Source organism: Misgurnus anguillicaudatus, chromosome 8 (genome assembly GCF_027580225.2).
Source record: "Misgurnus anguillicaudatus chromosome 8, ASM2758022v2, whole genome shotgun sequence".
NCBI lineage: Eukaryota > Metazoa > Chordata > Actinopteri > Cypriniformes > Cobitidae > Misgurnus > Misgurnus anguillicaudatus.
The window spans coordinates 8358500-8380475 of NC_073344.2; the positions used below are offsets into that span (position 1 = coordinate 8358500).

At 35.2% G+C, this 21976-nt stretch overlaps 1 protein-coding gene across 2 annotated transcripts in view; it reads right to left on the bottom strand.

The window, feature by feature from the left end:
• Nucleotides 1-8968: 8968 nt before the first annotated feature.
• zc3h3 (zinc finger CCCH-type containing 3) overlaps nucleotides 8969-21976 on the bottom strand; it is a 94352-nt gene continuing 81344 nt past the window's right edge. For both annotated transcript variants that reach the window (XM_073870253.1, XM_073870254.1), the window contains exons 10-12: nucleotides 15227-15395; nucleotides 14936-15100; nucleotides 8969-9508 (exon numbers count right to left, since the gene is read on the bottom strand). In XM_073870253.1, the coding sequence (XP_073726354.1) occupies nucleotides 9477-9508; nucleotides 14936-15100; nucleotides 15227-15395 (366 nt within the window). In that variant the 3' untranslated portion in view covers nucleotides 8969-9476. The remainder of the gene's footprint in view (nucleotides 9509-14935; nucleotides 15101-15226; nucleotides 15396-21976) is intronic.

The following is a 21976-nucleotide window of genomic DNA, read 5'->3' on the forward strand; positions in this document are numbered from 1 at the left end:
CCCAGCTTGTTTAGAAAATGTTTGCTTTGAACAAAACAAACAGTTATTAAACCTTAAAAGTAACACGGATGCTTTAAGATATTTGTAAAACAGACAATGCGAGATAAAACATGATTGGAAGAGACACGTTGTTAAATAGCTTACAGCTTATACACACCTGTGACTGCATTTTAAACAAACACTGCTTATTTAATATAAACTTGAATAAACCATTAACGAAATAGGCTATCTGTTTATTGTAATTACCGCAATGCATTTCCCAAACATTTTTTTTAATAATTTCTGTTCAACTTTACGCATTGAACAAGAGTTTAAGTCAAAACGCTGTTTTGCTGTAAAATAATTTACTTCTAATTGGGAAATAATGTGTCTTAATTTTGTTGTAAGTGTCGGCTTATTGCAACTGGTCAGCAATATCCTCGTGCCTTATTTTAAAGCGAAATTATGGCCTACTTGTTATATGGTAATCTTCCATTTAATAAATCCTAATTAAATGTAATATATAATCACATACCATTTACATTTCACTGTACATGCATTAAAAAGACGTATTTTTATAAAGCACGTGCCTGCTTTCAATAAACTGTGTCTGTAATAATGTTTTGACAGTAAAACGATAAGCCCCTTAGCCCGTGCATTGTTATTTTACAATGGTTAATGGAGTTTAACTTGCAGTTTTTATAAATGTGGGGCACCCACAATATAGGCTAAGTGTTAAATTTAATAAAGTTCACACCGCATCAGCTAAATGTACACTTTATAAGTATCATTTTCAGAAGAACCTGTTTTAAAGAAAACCCATAACTTTGTTAATGTTTGGACAGACTGTTTAAACACCTACAGTTCTTTACACAATTACGCATTAAAATCGCATACTTTCTCCGTGTCCCGTGACCCCATCAACAATAATTGAGTGTATTGATCTGATATAGGATAACAAACGCAACTTTCTTCCTTGCTTATGACCTATAGGCAGTGATGAACTCAATAACGCGTGATCCAGCAATAAAATCAATCCACATTTCCGCCGGATAGGGGAAAATGCGCAATTTGTGCGGGTGAGTTAATGATGATCCGCCTCGCCAGCGCTAGCCACGCTCCGGATTTCTTTCGCAATTAACCTCTAATTGCATCTCGACTCATCTGCGCGGATCGACAAATAATTAAGCCCCACGCAGCGCGCGCCTTCATCACCGCAGCATATGTCTTAATCAAAGCAACCAGCCTAGCCTAGCACACATGGAAATAACCAAAGATGAGGGTCATCTATATAGAGGGCAAACTCTTTAATTAATTAATAGCCAGGGCTAGAATTTTTCAAATGATCAATTCAGACACATATTTTCAAAATATCTATCCATGTCAGAGCAAAATATTGTTTTTTATTCTTTACAAAATATCTATTAATCTTAGAAGTAGGCTAGAGATTATTTTATTGCATGCATCCATCCATCCATTATCCTATATTCTGTTTCTATCTCTCTATCTGTCTGAGGATTTGTTTTCAAAATATTTGTCCGTTTGTCCATTCTTTTAAACCATCTTCCTGTCTGTGAACCTCAGGGGTACAGATTTTCAAAATATGATCCAGCCATCTTCAGTAATTCCTCACTCTTTGTCTTTAAATGTTTATTATTTAACAATCTATTATTGTACTTCTCGCATTTCTTCATTGCCAGTATTTTACAAAAAATCTGCTGCATAGCTTATCCACATAAAAATGGAGTTGAACTTACTGAAATTTGTCTTTTCACTTTAAAATAACAACTTTAATTCCCCAACTTTATGTGACATGCAAGACTGTTTACAGGCACCAATGAGTGAAATACAGACATGCTCGAGACTCAAATCTGCCAACGGAAGGGGGATAAAAGAAGATGGGACAAATCATATCAAGGTGTTTGGACTTGAAAGTGTGCTAAGTTATTAAGGGGATTTGATCAAATAAGCACGAGTGGACCCTAAAGTCCAAGCTAAGCAGTCCGCTTTGAAAATGCCACATTTAAGAAGATCTGCCATCGTCCATTCAGAAAGCGGAGGTGGGTGTGTATGGATGTGGCCGAGGGCTTGAGACATAAATTTTGAAGTCAGGGCTTTCATTGTGCCTTTGCATATTGGAAGTTAGCTGCTGGTGCAGTTCTACCGATTTAAGCAAAATGGACATCAGCATGTCCAAGAAGAGAGTGAAAGAGAGAAGGGAAGGGGGGTGACAGGTTTGGAACAGATATACTGTGAAAATGACTGAGACGGATTTGTCCAGTTAACCCCTCTTTAGCCAAATGGTTGAGAGATGGAGTGGGTGTTATGATCAGAGGGAGCTTTGGAAATCAGGTTTTTGCGAGCCTCACAATCTCAAATGCCTGGTCAAAGACTCAGCAATAATTATTGACTATTGAAACTACCAAGTATACAAACTTCTCTGAAGTTCTCAGCAAAACGTGACTTGGAGACACAGCACAGACAGAAAAAGAACAAGTGAACAAGAAGAAGGAAGAGAAAAACATTACACTGTGAAAATGCAGCATTTCAGTCAAATCAACATATTTTTTTAAGTTAAACAATTTCAACTTGTTTTTATAAGTTATGTCAATTATCACAGGTAAAAACTTAAAATAGTAAGTTAAATTGACTTGCGAAACCAAGTGGTTTTAACTTCATGCTGCATTTTTTTTACAGTGTAGGATGAAAAAAAGTTTGCATGGTACTTTCAAGAGAACCAAAAATAAAAAATAGCAGGGAAAAATACAACAAAAAGTAAATAAAGTATAGAACAATAGGAAGATGGCAGAGTGGAGTAAACAGAAGAAAGATGGGGTGAGACGATGGCTACAAAAATGAGATGGAGGAGTTATACTAATGACTAACTACTTGCAGTGAATGTATGATTTTTATTGATGGGATGGAGTCTTTGCTGAGTTGTAACAAGTTTGTCTTTTTTATGCCTAGGCGATCTATCGAGGTAGAGAAAAATTACACTTGACCTTTCATTCTTTTCTTTTTTCCCTCATTGAAGTGAAATTGTCCTGGAAAAATGTGAATGTGTTTTCTCTATTCTCTCCCGCTCCCCTCCTTCGTTCTCTTTCGCATGCGCTTTTACTAAAAATTGAAATATTGATCTTAATTAGAGTTTGCCGAGCTCAGCAGCTCGCGTTGAGCTTTGAGACAAGCGGCAGCAGACATCTGTCTAAGGCACTTACATCCCTGCCGTCACAGCGAGGGAACGAGAGAAAGGGAGGGTGAGAAAAGAAGAGTGATTGCTCCATGAATTTCTCTTTCTCTATGCAGATAACTAAAAAGCGGTAAGTGACCGTATTTGAGGAGCATTATGGGCACAAATACAAGTTGGTCTTGTGCCCTCTTTTGCCTTAAAACAGAAATCAGACGAAATGTGACAGTTCTGTCATTCCGTATTCAATGCTTCATGATGCATAAACAACTCTTAAAGTTCGTAAGTGCATAGTAATGTCCAAAGATTACAAGGTTTCTTTAAATACCTGTGTAACAGTACACTGTAAAAAATCCTTAGAAACTTTTACTTGCAGCTGGTTGCCAGTAACTTACCGTAGATTAAAAGACTTTTTTAATTTAAAAGTCTTTGTTTTTACAGAGTAAAACTAAAATAACAGCATCAAGCAAAGCAAAATCTGAAGCAAAAAAAAAAAAAACAGAAAAAGGTTGATGATGATTTCTGGTTCCCAGAACGCATTGGATGAGTCTGTTATTGTATAGTTTTATTCTGTAAAGATAAAGACTTGTTAATATTTAAAATTTATTTAACTTTGAACAAACTCTTGCCAGTAAATAACATAAATTTAAATCTACAGTAAGTTACCGCAACTAGCTGCAAATAACACTGTAATTTCTGACAGTAACACTGTGATTTTTTACAGTGTAGCCCATACTTTACTTTCCAGTACTTACAGTACACTCTAAAAAATTTGCTGTAAATTTGCAGCTGGTGGCCAGTAACTTACTGTAGAAGATAAAGTCAAAAAATGTTTCATGTTCATTTAACTTTGAACAAAATGTTGTCAGTAAATAACATAAATGTAAAATCTACAGTAAGTTACTGGCAACCAGCTGCCAGTAAATAACATAAATGTAAAATCTACAGTAAGTTACTGGCAGCTAGTTGTAATTGTAATTGTAAACTGTAATTTCTACAGACATTTTTACAGTGTAGTATGCTGTTTTATCAAATAAATAAAAACAATTTGAAGGAAATACAATATTAATGATTTTACAATAGTAACTGTAGTGACAACAGTATTTTGGTGAAAACACTGTAAAAAATTAGCTGTAATTATGCAGCTGGTTGCCCGTAACTTACTGAAGAAGATAAGACATTTGTTTGTTCATTTAACTTTGAACAAACTGTTGCCAGTCAATAACATAATCTACAGTAAGTTACTGGCAACCAGCTGCCAGTAAATAACATAAATGTAAAATCTACAGTAAGTTACTGGCAACCACCTGCCAGTAATACTGTATTTTTTACAGTGAATGGTTACTATTGTACATTTTTGTTATGGACATTGTGTAAAAGTTTTAGTCCCTAAACTAACAGTACTATTAATGTATATTAGGTATGATTTGATTTATTTCCAAAACACAAAAAAGTTCAACAAAATTTGGGATCGAAACCTAAGCCCCCAACAAGAGCTGCAATGCAGAAAAGATATAAGCTGCATGGACTTTGGTTTTGATTTTACAACACCCATATCAACACACGTTCCTTCCTGCATAAACGATTAAACGGGAAGCAGACAGACACAGAGTAGCTGGATGAAAACTGTTTGCCTTCTCTCCATCTCTCTATGTCATCTTGCTTGCGAGCGCAAATGTGGCTGGCATCATGGGGACGGCCTTTATCTCGTTAACTGGCGAACAGGCTTGTCACTGCCAGCGAATGTGTCGTGTTCTGCAGCGAGACCCTCGACACGGCGTATTAATGCCCCCTGTCGTTGCCGGCGCCGATGGTTAACCAGGTTTACTGTAGCGACCGGCAGTCGTTTTTGACAGATCACCGAGCATGAGGCCTTGGTTCAACGGAGCATTAATAGCCTGAATATCAGCACAGCGAGGGGCGTACAGAGGATTACGGCTCAACATCATCCCCGCCGTACCACTGTTTAACACTCAACATACTAATTACATTACCCTACCACGAGGAGAGGGAGAGGAGGAGGTCAGCCAGCGACTGGCAGGCTCATCTACCAACGGATCCTCAATCAAGTACGCATTTTAGGAGAAGACAAGGAGAGGAAAAAGGAAAATGACATTGTCAGAAATTAGTTGTGATTGATTTGTTCAGACAGCAGTTACGAAAAGGAAAAAGTGAGCAGGGTAGAAAAATGGGTTTTGAAGAGCGTGAAGTGCTGTATTACATTTGTCTTTTCCTATAGATTCCTTAAGACTCAATTACAGTGACATGAGCGATGTTTCGGACACAAGCGATGTTCTGAACACGTGTGGGAAGAGAGATACTTTACAACTTTAACAATGAAGTCACTTATATAAAAACATGCTGCTCATGTGACTTGTGATTGAACTTTAATGTTTATTTTATTACTTGAGAAAGGCTCAATTGTTTACACTGTTAAAATGCAAGATGAAGTTAATGGTGCCATAAAAACAAAACTGTATTTATAGGCATAGAGGAAAAATAGGAGCTCTGTACATGGTAATGACATATCGTGAGCCTCAAACGCATTTGTCTCATTTTATATAAACCTCGACTGCTCGAAAACAGGCCAATCTCAACATAACGCCGACTGTGACATCATCAAATTACACATAAAAGGTGCAGTGTGTAATTTTAAGAAGGATCTCTTGACAGAAATGCAAAATAATATACAAAACTATATTATCAGGGGTGTATAAAGAACCTTTCATAATGAACCGTTATGTGTTTATTACCTTAGAACGAGACCTTTTTATCTACATACACCGAGGGTCCCCTTACATGGAAGTCGCCATTTTGTGCCGCCATTTATCTACAGAAGCCTTAACGGACAAATTTTTTAAACTAAGTTGTCTCCGACGATGACATGTTTGTTCGGTGGCGGCTACCGTAGCTTCTCTATGTGTTTCAAAAGCGAGGGGTGAGCAGTGGACTAAGCCGTTGGTTTCAATTCACAACCTCACCACTAGATGCCGTTAAAATTTACACACTGCACCTTTAAATTAATTACAAAGTTGATAAAATGCTTGAAACAAACTTGTGACTGCTGAGTTAGCGCTACATGCTAGTTAATGCTATATGTAGTAGTAATGCTGACCTCACAGGCACGCGCGTCGAACTTCTGGGTTTCAACCTGTGTGTAACTTTAAAATGCGTGTCATGCAATATCCACTTCTCGCCGCATGATTGTAGTATTTTTTTAGTAAATACTACAATAAATACGTGAAGAAGAAACACTGGAAGCGTTTGATATTTTGAGCTTTCAGTCCTGAGGTGTTTTAATTTTACAGCAACTGTTTGAAAATTGTGTTACATTCAACCGGTCGGTGTGCTTCCAATAAACTCTGGGCACTAATGAAAGGTGTAGGGGTGACAAAATATATATATTTTATCTTGGTACTGACAACATTTCATCGAAACTATGGAGAAGAAGGTATTTAAATAAATCGTGGAAATTTGGTAGTCACGTTTGTGGTGGTAGATTAGCGAATGTCCTGTCAGAACATCAGAACTGCAGGCATCATTCTAAAAACCATGGGTCTGAGTCTGAATATGACAAACTAATTCCAACTTAAACAGTAAATGTTCATAATTTCATTTAAAAGAACTAACAAAATTCTACTGTCTGTTAATGCAACTATCTGATAAAATTAGAAAGTTAAAAGCAAAAACGTGAATAAGCAGCATTTTTGATCTCACATCTTCCATTGACATCCATATATAACTTTTCCCTCTGATTTCTAACATTAAAAATATCACAATTTTTTTCTGTTTTCTGTGTCTGTTCTGTCTAGTCATGTGATAAATTTTGGGCTTTGGCGTTTTTGAAAATGTCATGCCTACTATATGCTAGCATTTAGGCTGAAGTTATATACTATTGACTTTACGGTTACGGTTGCAGAATCAAACTTACCAGTCAGAAACGTCTCCAAACATATAGTTGTTCCTCAAAAAAAAAAAAAGTTACAGGCTTCAACATATAAGGTCTGTTTACTAATGTGAGCTACTGGCATGAGCCTCAGAGCAGAGCAAACAGAGCAGAGCTCAACATTATTATTCATGACCCTTCCAAATAGGGCAAAAATTGACCATTTATTTTAAATGATAAATCAAAGGGTTGTAAATCGACATGTAAAAACGTTTCTAGTAGGGCTGAGCATAGATTAATATAGATTAATCTTATACATAATAAAAGTTTTTTTTGCATAATATACGATTATTTTTAGAATAATATTATGTATATTTAACCACACACACACACACATACACATATATATATGTGTATGTGTGTGTGTGTGGTTAAATATACATAATATTATTCTAAAAATAATATATATATATATATATATATATATATATATATGTGTATGTGTGTGTATATGTATATATATATATATATATATATATATATATATATATATATATATATACAAATTTATGAAAATGTTTTATTTATATATTTTTTTTATTTATATATAATATAGAATATATAAAAATATAAATAAATATATATACACATGTAAATGTTTCTTAAATACGTATATGAATGTGTGTGTATTTATATATACATAATAATTACACACAGCACAAACTTATATGTTATGCAAAACATTACTTTTATTTTGTATTAGATCAATCTAGACTAATCTATGCCCAGCCCTAGTTTCTAAATAATTTTTGCACTTAAGAAAGTTACATACCATTTATGTAAATATCACAGAACAATTTAACATATTATTTTAATGCATTCTTTGGCACCTTTAAAACAACTTGGTTTTGCAAGTTTATTCAACCTACTAAGTTTTGACTTGTGATAAATTGACAAAACCTATATAACAATCAAAATTAATTTGTTAAGTTAAAATTTAACAAATATATATTATGTTGATTCGACATAACTCTTTACGGTGTAGTTTTCTGCATTGTTACATGAGCATGTGTGTGTACAGAACACTGTAAGAAGTAATACCTAGATTTAACTTATAAAAAGTGAGGCAAGTGACTGCATGGGAAGTTTTAGTTTGAGTCAACTTGCAACCTTTTTTAAGTATATTGAACACACTAACATTACTTAATATGAATGCAATAAAATTTAGTTGAGTTAACTAATTGTACTAGTATTACTCAGTTAGATAAACCTACTTTTCTTGGTACAGGTAACATATTTATTGTTAGTTGTTTTTTTATGCCGTGAGATGAGGGCTAGAAATGTTTATTCAAACAATGCACCCACTCAGTTTCATATTGGGCAGCTGTAAAGCGCGACATACTTTAGTATGCAGTCTATGCACAAGCACCAGTCTTCTGAACAATGGTAACTACAAAACTCAAAGAAAAAACAGAAACTCTTCCAAATATTGAAGACAAATGAACATTAAACACTAACAAGTCTTTCTTTTTAGTTAAAAACAAAACAAAAAAGTTTCAATTCAAATTTCACTCTCCAAATGCAGTCCCATGCAAAGCATGCTGGGAACTGCAAGTCCACTGCCTAGTTAGTTGTGTTTACTAAAATAATTCATGTAGTTTTAACACAAAATTATTAAGTTAATTTATTTCTTACAAATTTAAATCGATTATAGATAATAAAATTAAGTTGAATTTACTCAATAATGTGTTCATATAGAATTAATCAATTTATTCCAATTTTTATTTTATTTTAACTCATATTTTGATTAAAAAAACAAGAATTAAAATTTTTTAATACAGTTTACTCAATTTATTTTTGTTAAATCTACTAAGGCACAGAAACACTTTTTACAGTGAAGAAAGGAGACAATCGTGCAAATCTCAAAGCAATTTTATTTCAAGCTTTTTCAAGCATTTAAAACACTTCTCAAGATTACATTCAAAACAATAAAATATGTTCCTTGTTTGCATAATAAGCGTAGAAACTTCGGAATGCAGTTTTTAAAAATCCCTGAGTGTTACTTTGACACTAATTCCGCGAACTCAAAATATAAACTTTTTTTTGATGAATGTGCATCTCATTATGCAGACCTATTTAAACTGAGATACAGTGTTCTGCAATTTCATAAACTTAAAAGACATATTCCCGGAAAAATATATAAACTTAATTTCTGGAATTCGCATATTTTAATTCTTGTAAGTAAACAAGGCTAGTGACTTAAAACCAAATTGGCGTATTTATTAAAATAGAAAATTCCATAAAGGTTCAAGAGACACTTTTGAATGACTGAAATAATAGGACAAAGACATTTCACAGATTCTTTTTTAAGAATAAAATAAACCCACCATAGCCCACCTTTGGCAGGGGTTCTGAACACAGAAGCTAGAAGCGTGGCTTGATATGTAGTGGTTTTCCTGTAACAGAGAAAAGGAGAGAGGAAACATACCATAAAGAAAGATTGTGCATCATAAATAAATAAATAAATACCACTTAAAGATTAAAAGCTTTTTATGCTCTCAAGAAAGTTAATTAAGACTATTGGTTGATACATACCAGTAACTAATACTGAAAAACACAGCGCTGTAAGGCCAACATTTATTAAAAATTGAAAAAGCAAGACAGAAAAGCAAGAAATAAATAGCCCGACAATGTAATGACAGAAGTAGCTATCACTCTGGTGTCACTGATGGAGGAGTGACACAGGAGTATGTGATTGTTAAAGTGTGAGTGATAGCACAGAGGAAGAGAGAAAAGATGCAGGCAGTGATGCATATAGCGTGTGCTAATTTATGCAAAGCTGAGAGAAGTTTGTCCAATCTTTAGAGCGAAAGTGGCTTAGACTCTCATTAGTAACAATTAAATGCCCTTTCTTTCTTTCTTTGTATGTGTGTGGCTGTAGCAGAGATAACAGAGCAACCACACAGCATGAGCGGTGAGCAGGTGAGTATAAGCAGCACTAGTTCAGTCTGCATGTAGCAGATGATTTCAGTCAACAACAGGATGGTAAAAGTGACAAGTGAAAGCTCTGGTGGTCTGGTGGGCACCTGTGCTATTCTAAGAGAGAGATCTGCCATCAATGATCCCAGAGGGAAAGTGATCTGGAACTTGGCATGACAGAGAAACAGGAAGTTGGCAAAGGCTTGCGTGTGTATGTATAACAAGCACAACTTTGAATAAGCATGCAGACATGACAGAAATAATCTCACATTAAAGCTTAGGAAATAGCAATTGCCATAAATGTACAAGACAACAAAGCAAAGCATAAATAATGAATCAGACAGACCTGAACATGTGTACTGCATGTTCAAATGTTTACAGAGATGATAATAGTGCATGAGTGGCATGCCTAAGTTTGTCCATGCGGCTGTGTAAGAGACACTGTTAGGATGTGAGGTCAAAGGCTAATCATAGCAGTTTCTGTATTGCAGTAACTGATCTGAGAAGCAAATCTCGAAAAAGAATAAGGCTAAGTGACGGAAGTTTAGTTGAATTTTTAAAGGTGATGAGCGGTTTCTCAGAACTTGTGGGAGAAGTTGATCATTATTTACTGTAAGAATGTGTGCGAGCGTGAAACCGGTTTGGATTATTGAGTGTGGAGAAAGACACTTCCATAGGGTTTGACTGAGAGAGAGAAAGAGAGAGAGAGAGGATATAGGGCCCCAGTCCTCTAATCCGTGAGACAGACATGCCAGCTTCAGCTGTGCCTGTCCTTAACAACAAACCTAAATATTAGTACCTCCTAAGTAAGAAGTATATACCTCATGTAGGCCACGCTTAAATAATATCAACCCCCTTGATATAATTACCCCGCTCACTACGTCTTAAATAACCCGTCTACTTTGTCTAAAAATATTTAGCAACACCAATATGCATCCCATATATATTTACACATACAGTGACTCTAAAAAAATATATATGGAGAAAAGCACAGATGTGCAAATAAATGTCACTAAACCAACTATTCTGTCTTTAGCAAAGTCGCTATTTTGAGCAAGTTTCTCTCAAGTTGACACAAGAATATCAAAATTTTAAACTTTATAAACTATAATAACTATTTACTTTCGGTAATGAAGCCATCTTGGACCCACACGATTCACATGAGTCACTGCGCAACGTACCCATTGGCAACCAATGCTCACTATGGTAAAATTATCTCGGGAATCGCATGAGTCCAAGATGGTGTCATTACCAGAAGCTAGTAATTATTAGGGCTGTCAAAAGATTAATCGCAATTAATCGCATACAAAATAAAAGTTTGTGTTTGCATAATATATTTGCGTGTGTTTTGTGTGTAATTATTATGTATTTATGAACACACACTTACATTTAAGAAATTTAAGAAACATGTTATGTATATATTTTAAAATTTATATATAAAATAAAATATATCAAAATATAAATAATTAAATAAAATATATAAATGTTTCTTTAATACATACATGCATGTGTGTATATTTATATATACAAAATAATTACAAACAGTGCAAACTCATATATTATGCAAAAACAAACTTTTATTTTGTATGAGATTACTTGCGATTAATCGGTAACACTTTACAATAAGGTTCATTAGTTAACATTAGTTAGCTACATTAGTTAACATGAACTAATAATGAACTGCACACATACAGCATTTATTAATCTTTCTTAATGTTGATTTCAACAATTACTAATACTTTATTAAAATCTTGTTAACATTAGTTAATGCACTCTGAACTAACATGAACAAACAATTAAAGCTTAAATTTTTATTAACTAACATTAACAAAGATGAATAAATACTGTAACAAATGTATTGCTCATGGTTTGTTCAAGTTTTCAATACATCAACTTATGTTAACTAATGAACCTTATTGTAAAGTGTTACCGATTAATCTTTTGACCCTATTATTATAGTTTACACAGTTTGAAATATAGATATTTTTTTCTTAAAGAATCGCATCAAATACCTACAGAAGACCTTATTAACCCCTTGGAGTCGTGTGGATTACCTCTATGAGGGATGAATGTACTTTTTGGGGGTTTAAAGTCAAAAGTTGTTCCCTGATCCCTGTTTTCTACCATTATGAAGCTTGGAAGAGTGTTCGTCTGAAAGATGATGTATCTCGGTAATTTTGATATTTGGCTGGAGTATTCCTTTAATCATGTTCAACTAAATTTAAGCATGTGTTTTCTATCATTTTTTAACAGTACATGTAAAAATTTCAAACTCAACCTGTTTTTGTGAAATACTTTAAAACTTTTACTTCATGTTCTTTTTCATGGTATTCACAGATTTTTAAATGCTGACGAAAAATATATTATGAAGGCACTGAATATACAGTTGTGTTAAAAAATAGCAGTGTACTAATAAAATTGAAAAAAGTGCATAAATGTTATAGATTTAATTTCCTTATTTCAAATGTATTGAAAACATTACACATTCAATTACAAATCAAAGCATTAACAAAATTTACAAGTCTGTCTTGTTCTTTAAAATGGAAGCAAAGATAATGAATATTAATTTATTTAAAAAATTCTCTGTAGACTCCTATAAACCAAATACATTTCTTTAGATTTAACTTCACTTTATACTATTGAATTACTAATATTTAGTTGAATAAGCATTGTTGTTGATAACTGCTGCACATCTGTCTCAAATCGAGTCAACCAACTTCTAGAAACAGATATTTTAGTCCAGGATCCACAGTTCCTATCAAGTTTTAGATTTTGCTTCAGAAACTACATTTTTTAATGTCACCCTCACCCCAGACGTTTTCAATGGGGTTGAGATCAGGGGATGAAGCTGACCACTCCATTACCTCTGGAACCAAGATTTTGCCCACTTGCTTGTGTGTGTGTGTGGGGTTGTCTTGATGAAACACCCATTTTAGGGTCATTTTCTATTCTGTAAAGGCAACATAATCTCTTCAAGTATTCTGATCTATTCAAACTGATCCATGATCCCTTGTACACGATAAACAGGCCCAACACCATAGTATGAAAACATCTCCATACAATGATTTTTGCACCATCATGCTTAACTGTCTATACAGTGTAATGTGGCTTGAATTCAGTACCCGGGGGTCACCTGAGGTTCTCTCGATAACCCGATGACCCCAAAATAACATTTTTACTCTCATTAGGCCACAAAATGTTACACAATTTTTCTTTGGGCCAGTTGATGTGATTCTGCACCTGCCTTTTTTCAACACTGGTGCTTTACGTGAGCTTCTTGCAAACAGCTTAGCTTCAATCAGACGTCTTCTACGTCACGGTACAATGAAAAGGGCAATGAAAATGCTAGATGGGGCAGTGGCCCAAAAGCAAAATGGGCACTATGGGGGGTGGTACTATTATTATGGTTTTAATGAAGTATTATAAATATGATGTGTTATATTACTAGCATCAACTTAGACAAGTGATTATAATGGGAAATATAATAACAAGAATTAAAGTCTGCTAAACATTAAATATGATTTACCTGTTGGCTTGATGGAGCTTTGAATCCATGTTTGCAATGTTGAACTGCCTTTAGCAGCCTCTCTTTCCGTTCTCTGTCGTTATTTTGTGAAGGCATTGGTGTTTTTTGTATTTTTTTTCTACAAAGTGTGCCAACAACAGCAAATTTAGTGTTTAACTTAGATCTGATCGGGAATATTAAATCCATTTGAAAGCATTGTAACGATAATACTAAGAATGTGGATATTTGTTGTTGTTTGCTTGCTAAGTGGTTAACACTTTTAGAACACCGACAGCAAATCATTACCGGAAGAAATACATAAACAAACTTACAAATTACTAATTCTGCAGTTTAACAACTGATATAATGTAATGAATCTACCTGTTAATGCAACGAACTTCGGAAACTGTCGTCTTCGCTCTCCAGGCAGAGAGTGAACACCGTCACAGAGATGCTGCGGAGCGGTCGGGAAAACACGAAGTGGATCCCGGGATCATTGGATCTTTAGCGGAGCGGTAACAATAAAACGGCAAGATTTTTGGGCACCGTGTTTAGTCTATGTTCCACGTTTTGCTGCTTTCCGCAAGTCTCTCATATTAAAAACGAACTAGACACCCGCCTGAAAGGGTTTTTAAAATATGTATTTAATATTTAATAAAACTGTATAAATCATCATGCGGGCCGGATTGGACACCTTTGCGGGCCATATCCGGCCCGCGGGCTGCATGTTTGACACCCCTGTTTTAGATCATCTTTGATCTTTCTAGACTTGATGAATAGCTAAACCTTTATCTTCCTGACTACTCTTCAATCAATTTTAACAGAAGTTGCTTTTTTCTTCCACGTGTTTCGGATTTTTGTTGCCACTTTAAAGCATTTAAGATCATTTTAGCGGAGTATCCTAAACTTTTCTGCGTTTCTTTATACGTTTCAACTTTTTAATCAAATTACGTTGTTCCTCCGAGCAATGATTGGGACGGCTCATTTTACTTAGAAATGTAGCAGCAGATTTATTTTATAACAATGGGTGAAATATTTGCTTCCTCTCTTTCTTAATAAATGACAAAAAGAAGCTTTTTTTCATAGAATGAACTCATTTTCTAATTAAACTTCACACTGCTATTATTTTGATCACGACCCTTTTAATAAATGAGTCAATTACTCAGAACAAGTAGTGTGGATATCATTACCAAAGAGTCTATTGTTTTTCTATTACACTACTACATCTATAAGTAAATAATTTGCAATGCAGACATATTACTATTACTAATATCAGTAGTTTATCAATGTAATGATGTTGCACTGCTATTTTTAACACAACTGTATTACCTGCAATGTTATTTAAAGCTATTAGTTCACACAGAAATATGTAAACTTAGTTTATTTTTGACATACACACCTTTGGCCTGTGGGCCTGCTGTAGGAAGAAGCTCTTGGGCGTCACCGTTCTCCGCTGTGTCAGGAGAGCTGGACAAAGAAATGAAGGAGGGAAGCTTCTTAGGATCCGAGCAGGATGAGTCTTCATCTTTCTGTGTGGATTCGGCAGATGGACGTTTCTCTTCCTCTGATCTGAGAATGCAAAGCTACACTTGAAATACCAAACAACGCTTTATTTATAATGGAATGTAAAAATACTCCATTTATGCAAAAATGATGAAATTTTGATCAGATTTTAATTGCACAATTCCTCCTGATCTTTTTAAAACATCTCTGTTGCGGGCTTTCTTGGCCGGTCCCGTGTTCGAGTTAGAGCTGGTACGTTTCGTGCTTTGTCTGTGGTGGAGCTTACATTTAGATCCACGTGGACAGACACCCTTGCTGGAGAAGTCCGGACACACAAGAGTGTGTTTCTTCTTGCACTGTTGAGAGAGCAGAAAGTTCAGAAAACTTTCTTTTTTGTATTCAAATTCGCTATGAATGTGTTTATGGGTTGCTTATACAACGTGGGACACTGGGGGGTAAAAAGAATGTACAGGTTTCATGTTTGCCACAACTCTGCGGGAGTGCACCGAAGTTAGCAAAAGAAAGTGTTTGTGTGATCACACATCAGTAGGTGTGCTTATCTGACAAGTGAGAGAAGGCGAGCGAATGCTTGTGTGTGTGTAAGCGAGAGTAGGTGAGAGTGTCTGTGTGCCCATGTAATTTGGGCGTAAATTGGTAGCTTCATTCTTTGGGAGACCCGATCCCTCCCACCTGTCAGAGGAGCTAATTATACCCCACTATGGGGTGAGGAGCGCGAGACTCGTGTATAAGTGAGAGAGGGAGACTGGGCGAGTGCGGTGCACGTTGCTCCAGAAATAGAGAGAGTTTGTGTCTGTGTGTGGGTAAAGGATCGTGTGTCCGGGAACAGTGTGGACTCCCAGTCACCTCTTGGGTCAGACCGCCCAGAGACACTCTCCCCAAAAGAACTCAGAGCCACATGATGAAACTTTTCAATATTCTGTCCTAGCAGAGCTCCATTACAACTCTCACGCAGATCTACAGTTCTTTTTACAGTCCATCGAAAGAGATTTTCATTTTGAGGTGCGTGTGGCTTCCGGAAATCATTACTAAGATGTCTTTAATTCACTTTTTATTCTAATAGTTGGATTATGCCCTTAGGGAGCGTCAGCACAAAATGTGTTCTCCTGTTCCATCTTCACTATTTTATTAAGTGCATACAGTATGTACAAACATCAGACTACATCTTGGGCCATTGTGTTGTACCAGGTCAGATGCTATTATTTGAAGCAACTTATAACACATTTAATGTATACATTTATCAGCATGCATGTGCGCTAGAAATCGAACTCTCAACCTTGTGTCCTGCTAATGCAAAGCTCTACCAATTGAGCTATACTGTAGGAAGTTTCATTTTATTTTAGTCTGTCTAAATGTTTTTGTACAGAAAAATTGCATCCTGTGTGAACGACCCCTTAGCAGGTTATAAGTCACAGACCATAAATGTTACTTTATTAACTTTTTATTTTTTACATCGTAAGGCAAGTTGATTTAAAAGATTAGTCCATTTTCTTAAAAAAATCCAGATAATTTACTTACCACCATGTCATCCAAAATGTTGATGTCTTTCTTTGTTCAGTCGAGAAGAAAATATGTTTTTTGAGGAAAACATTCCAGGATTTTTCTCATTTTAAAGACTTTCATGGACTCCAATACTTAACAGTTTAAATGCAGTTTAAAATTGCAGTTTCAACGCAGGTTCAAAGGACTCTAGACGATCCCAAACGAGGCATAAGGGTCTTATTAAGTGAAACGATTGTCATTTTCGGAACGGTCCTCTTTCTCCACACTTGTAAACACTGGGACGTAGTTTCGCATACGTCATCTGTGACCTCTTGACGTCATTACGCAATTATGTGAGGTCACGCTGGCGCGTCACAGGACCGGAGGAAGACAAAGAGTATGAAAGAACAAGAGGCGAAACGCTGATTCGTTTTTGGCAACAGCCACTAGGTGGCGCTTCAGTAGCGCGACCGCCATTTTGAAATGAAAATTTTCGCAGCCAATTCATTCACAATTCATTCTCTGTAAATCTCACAGCCAAATCAGAAGCGCAATCGTACGTTTCTTAAATTAAAATTTTGTTCACTTGCTACACCTACACGAAACGCTGTATTGTCTTGTATGTATGTGTTGTTGTTGTCAGTTGTGGAATCCAATCATTAAATAGATGCACATTTAAGGTAGTTTTTTTCTTGCTTTATTATGTAATTCTAATTTATGCTACTTTACACATTTACTATTATTATTAGTTACCAACTCCACTAGGTATGAAATAAATTTTGTACATATTAATCCCCTATATCCCGCTACAAACATGATATTCTTATAGAACATGATGCATTACTCTGTCTGTTATCCTATAATTGCCACTTTTGGACAGTGGTTGTGTTTTTTTTTACTTAGTCCATTTCGAGGAATTCTGATGTATATGTGTGTATATGTGTATGTATATGGAGCCAAAATATTATGTGTGGATGAGTTTATGTATGTATGTAAAGTTAGCTTAAATAAAAGTGGAAGACTTGTAATAAGCTGTAAAAAGGAATTAATGATCACTGGTCTGATTGTATGTTATTCTGTGTTATCATCATTCAGTTTGAATTTGATCTTTTAATGTACAAAATAGCTGATATTGCCATTACTTCTAGTTGACTACCGAGTCGCTCTCATTCCAAAATGGCAGATTCGTAGAGCTGCTGCTGGGCGCTGGTGTTGCAATGAAACGTTCTATTGAGTTTCACTTCTTGTCAATATAAGTTCTTTGAGGAAGACGAGAAGTTGTGGGTTAAAAGTGCATATTTTTTTATTTTTCTTGCCAAACAATCTTTTCTCTAGATAAGAGCCTTATGCCTCGTTTAAGATCATTTAGAGTCATTTGAAACTGCATTAAAACTGTTATGTATTGAGGTCCATTAAAGTCCATTAAAATGAGAAAAATCCTGGAATGTTTTCCTCAAAAAACAAAAAACAAACATAATTTCTTCTCGACTAAACAAAGAAAGACATCAACATTTTGGATGACAATTAAATTAAAGTAAATTATCTGGATTTTTTTTAAGAAAATGGACAAATTCTTTAAGTTGAAAACATGTACACATAATGGCTATGGAGTGTTCATATCCACGGCAACAGCTGTGGTAAATTATTATACAAAAACGCTAAACGTATATATTTTATAAATACACACAATCTTGTGTTACTGGATTATCGTACCCAATGAATCTGGGTCTCTAATGCCCCCTAAATCATCCTATAGACAACATCATCACTCACCACACTCATGGCTAATTGGTCCAATTTGCTAAATCCCTCGCCACTTGAATTCAGTCGATTCCAATTTCACCCCATTTCAGAAGAGCATTTGGGGCCTTTCTTTTTTTAAACACCCATTTGTTTGTCGTTTGACTGATAACATCCGCGTTGAGCTTTAATCATCCAAAGCTCCGCGAAGGCAGACAGGAGAAACGTGCGCATTGTGAAAAATCACAAATATAGTAATGTGGGATAAGCTGAAAATCTACTCAGAAAAGTATGGCAGGCCTATTTGTATGTTTTTATGCTTTTATATAACTATCAAATGTTATTCGTCATATTGTGTTAAAAATTATTTCTTATCATCTGCCTGATTTTGATGGCAAGTTTATAAAAAATCTTACATTGCACTGGCATTTTTTTTTCTTAAAATTTAAGAAAAAGGTGTGTCTGACAATATTTTAATTGATTACTGGTTTACTTTACATCAAATGTAACAAAAATATTATGAATTCATATTCTAAGGAATGAAGTAGGATATTAGTTCTAATACCAATATTCTGATAATTGTTTCACTGCATATTCCTGAATAACAAATTACTATTGCTATATGTCTGAATGATATGTATATAGTGCTTGGAAACCTTTATATACAGTATGCATACACAGTGCAATGTCAGAATAAATGGTCAGTAAATAGTTCCTAATGGTCAATTGTGGTGGTACCCTTTTAAAAAAGTACACATTTGCACCTAAAGAGTTCATAGTAGTACCTCAGAGGTACAGGTACATATTGGTACGAAGTGTATATATATATGTGCATACAGTGGTGTGAATAGTGTTGGTACCCCTCGAGATTTCTTATGTAACTGCATATGTCACACTTTATTGTTTCAGATCATCAAACAAATGTAAATATTACTCAAAGATAACATCAGTGAACACAACATGCAGAGCTTTTAAATGAAAGTTTTTTTATTAAGGAAAAAAATAGAAAACTACATAGGGCTGTGTGAAAAAGTGTTTGCCCCGCTTTTAAAACATAACTTAACTGTGGTTTATCAAACATGAGTTCAATTACTCTTGTCACACCAGACCTTATTACTGCCACACCTGTTCACCATCAAGAAATCACTTAAATAATACCTACCTGACAAAGTGAAGTAGACCAAGAGATCCTCAAAAGCTACACATCATGCCAATATCCAAAGATATTCAGAAACAAATGAAAAAGTAATTGTGATCCATCAGTCTGGAAAAGGTTGTAAACCCATTTCTAAAGCTTTGGGACTTCAGCGAACCACAGTGAGAGCCATTATCCACAAATGGTAAAAACATGGAACAGTGGAGAACATTCCCAGGAGTGGCCGTTCGACCAAAATTACCCCAAGAGCACAACGACAACTCATCCAAAAGGCCACAAAAGACCCCACAACAACATCCAAAGAACTGCAGGCCTCATTTGCCTCAATTAAGGTCAGTGTTCATGACTCCACCATAAGAAAGAGACTGGGCAAAAATTGCCTGCATGGAGTTCAAATACGAAAATAAGCAAAAACAACAAAGGCTTGTCTCAGTTTTGCCAGAAAACATCTTGATGGTCCCAAAGTCTTTTGGGAAAATACTCGGTGGACCGACGAGACAAAAGTTGAACATTTTGAAAGCTGTGGGTCCCATTACGTCTGGCGTAAAAGTAACACCGCATTTCAGAAAAAGAACATCATACCAACAGTAAAATATGGTGGTGGTAGTGTGATGGTCTGGGGCTGTTTTACAGCTTCAGGATCTGGAAGACTTGCTGTTATAAATGGAACCATGAGTTCTGCTGTCTAGAAAAAAATCCTAAAGGACAATGTCCGGCCATCTGTTCATGAACTCAAGCTGAAGCGAACTTGGGTTCTGCAGCAGGACAATGATCCAAAACACACCAGCAAGTCCACCTCTGAATGGCTGAAGAAAAACACAATGAAGACTTTGGAGTGGCCTAGTCAAAGTCCTGACCTCAATCCTATTCATATGCTGCTGTGGCCTGAACATAAAAAGACGGTTCATGCTCGAAAAACCCTCCAATGTGTCTGAATAACAATTATTCTGCGAAAATGAGTGGACCAAAATTCCTCCACAATGCTGTAACATTGACTCACTGCAAGTCACGCAAACATTAGATTGCGGTTTTAGCTGCTAAGGGTGGCCTAACCAGTTATTAGGTTTAGGGGGCGAACACTTTTTCACAAAGGGCCATTTAGTTTGGGATATTTTTTCCCGTAATAATAAAAACCCGCATTTAAAAACTGCATGTTGTGTTCACCTGTGTTATCTCTGACTAATATTTAAATTTGTTTGACATAAGAAATCTGGAGGGGGCAACACTTTTTCACACCACTGTAAGTGGTACATATTAGCACTAATAATACCTTTTTACCTAATTAATAGCAACAATAACACCTAATTCAATAGCTAAATATTTTAATTTGATAAAATAGGCACTCAGTTCAACATGTTTAATGCAAAGAGTGTAGAAGATCTCAATCAGTGCAAGAATAAGGCTTTTCCGATTTATAAAGAAATGTGGAGATTTATTAGTCCATGGTAAAGTCAATCTTTGTATTTGTTTTGAGACACATTATTAAATGTTAGAATATTTCTGAAACATGCCACAAAGATTGTGGAGTTGGAATTTTTAAACTGCTTTTCACCATTTCTGAGATCAGGATTTTTTTTGGCGGGCTTAAATGGTGGTTTGATGACGCACTTGAGCGGCACTTTCCCGCGAGTGGATCTGGTTTCCGCACCATCTGTGGACACGCTCCCAACGCTTCAAAAATGCTGCTTATTTTTCTAAGATTTTCATAACTTATTTTATTTATTTGCCATTTTTTTCCCTTATTTAAATTTGGTTGGGTGTTAAATAACAAATTTTTCTGTTGTGTGACAAACTCGGAACACATTTAATACCTGACTAGGGACATTAAGGATTAGTATGTCTTTGCAGAATTTTGATGAAGTTTTAATGGAATAAAAGGTTGGTATTTACTGTACAGAATCATGCACGTGTTGCAAGTATGTATTTGCTGTAAATACTTTTTTTTTGTTTAGAGGAACTAATGCGTTTGTTTCAGAAGCCAATATGCTCTGTTGGTATTCCTAGAAGTACACCCACATTATTGAGAAATAATTCTTAGAAAACTTCCGTATAAGGCACACAAACAAAATCATTTTATATTGAACATATTAAACCCCAAAATTTGTATCATGGACAAAGATGTAATAGTTATGAAATTTATGTCAATAATTCTACAAAAAACTTTTATTTGACTGCTATTTTCAGCTTAGCTTATATTGAGTTTCATTATTAATTTCTTCCCTTTTTGAGGGGAACCACAAAACTAAGAAGTCCTTTATAAAACACAGAACCTTACCAGAAACACAGAGACACTGCTACTTTATTTTAAATAGATTTGATGACTAACGTTTAAAGTTCATAGAACGGTACCCCATCAGTTTTTTGGTACACTTCTGTAAAGTCTGCTGTACTGCACGTGACTTGCACATGCTAAATTAAAGTGCAATTTCTCTTGGTCAAAATGATCACAGATTGACACAAAATCTCAGTAATTTGATTATAATGTATATAATTAAATTATAATATTATTTTTATAGTGATCTTATGACTAAAATCCCAGCA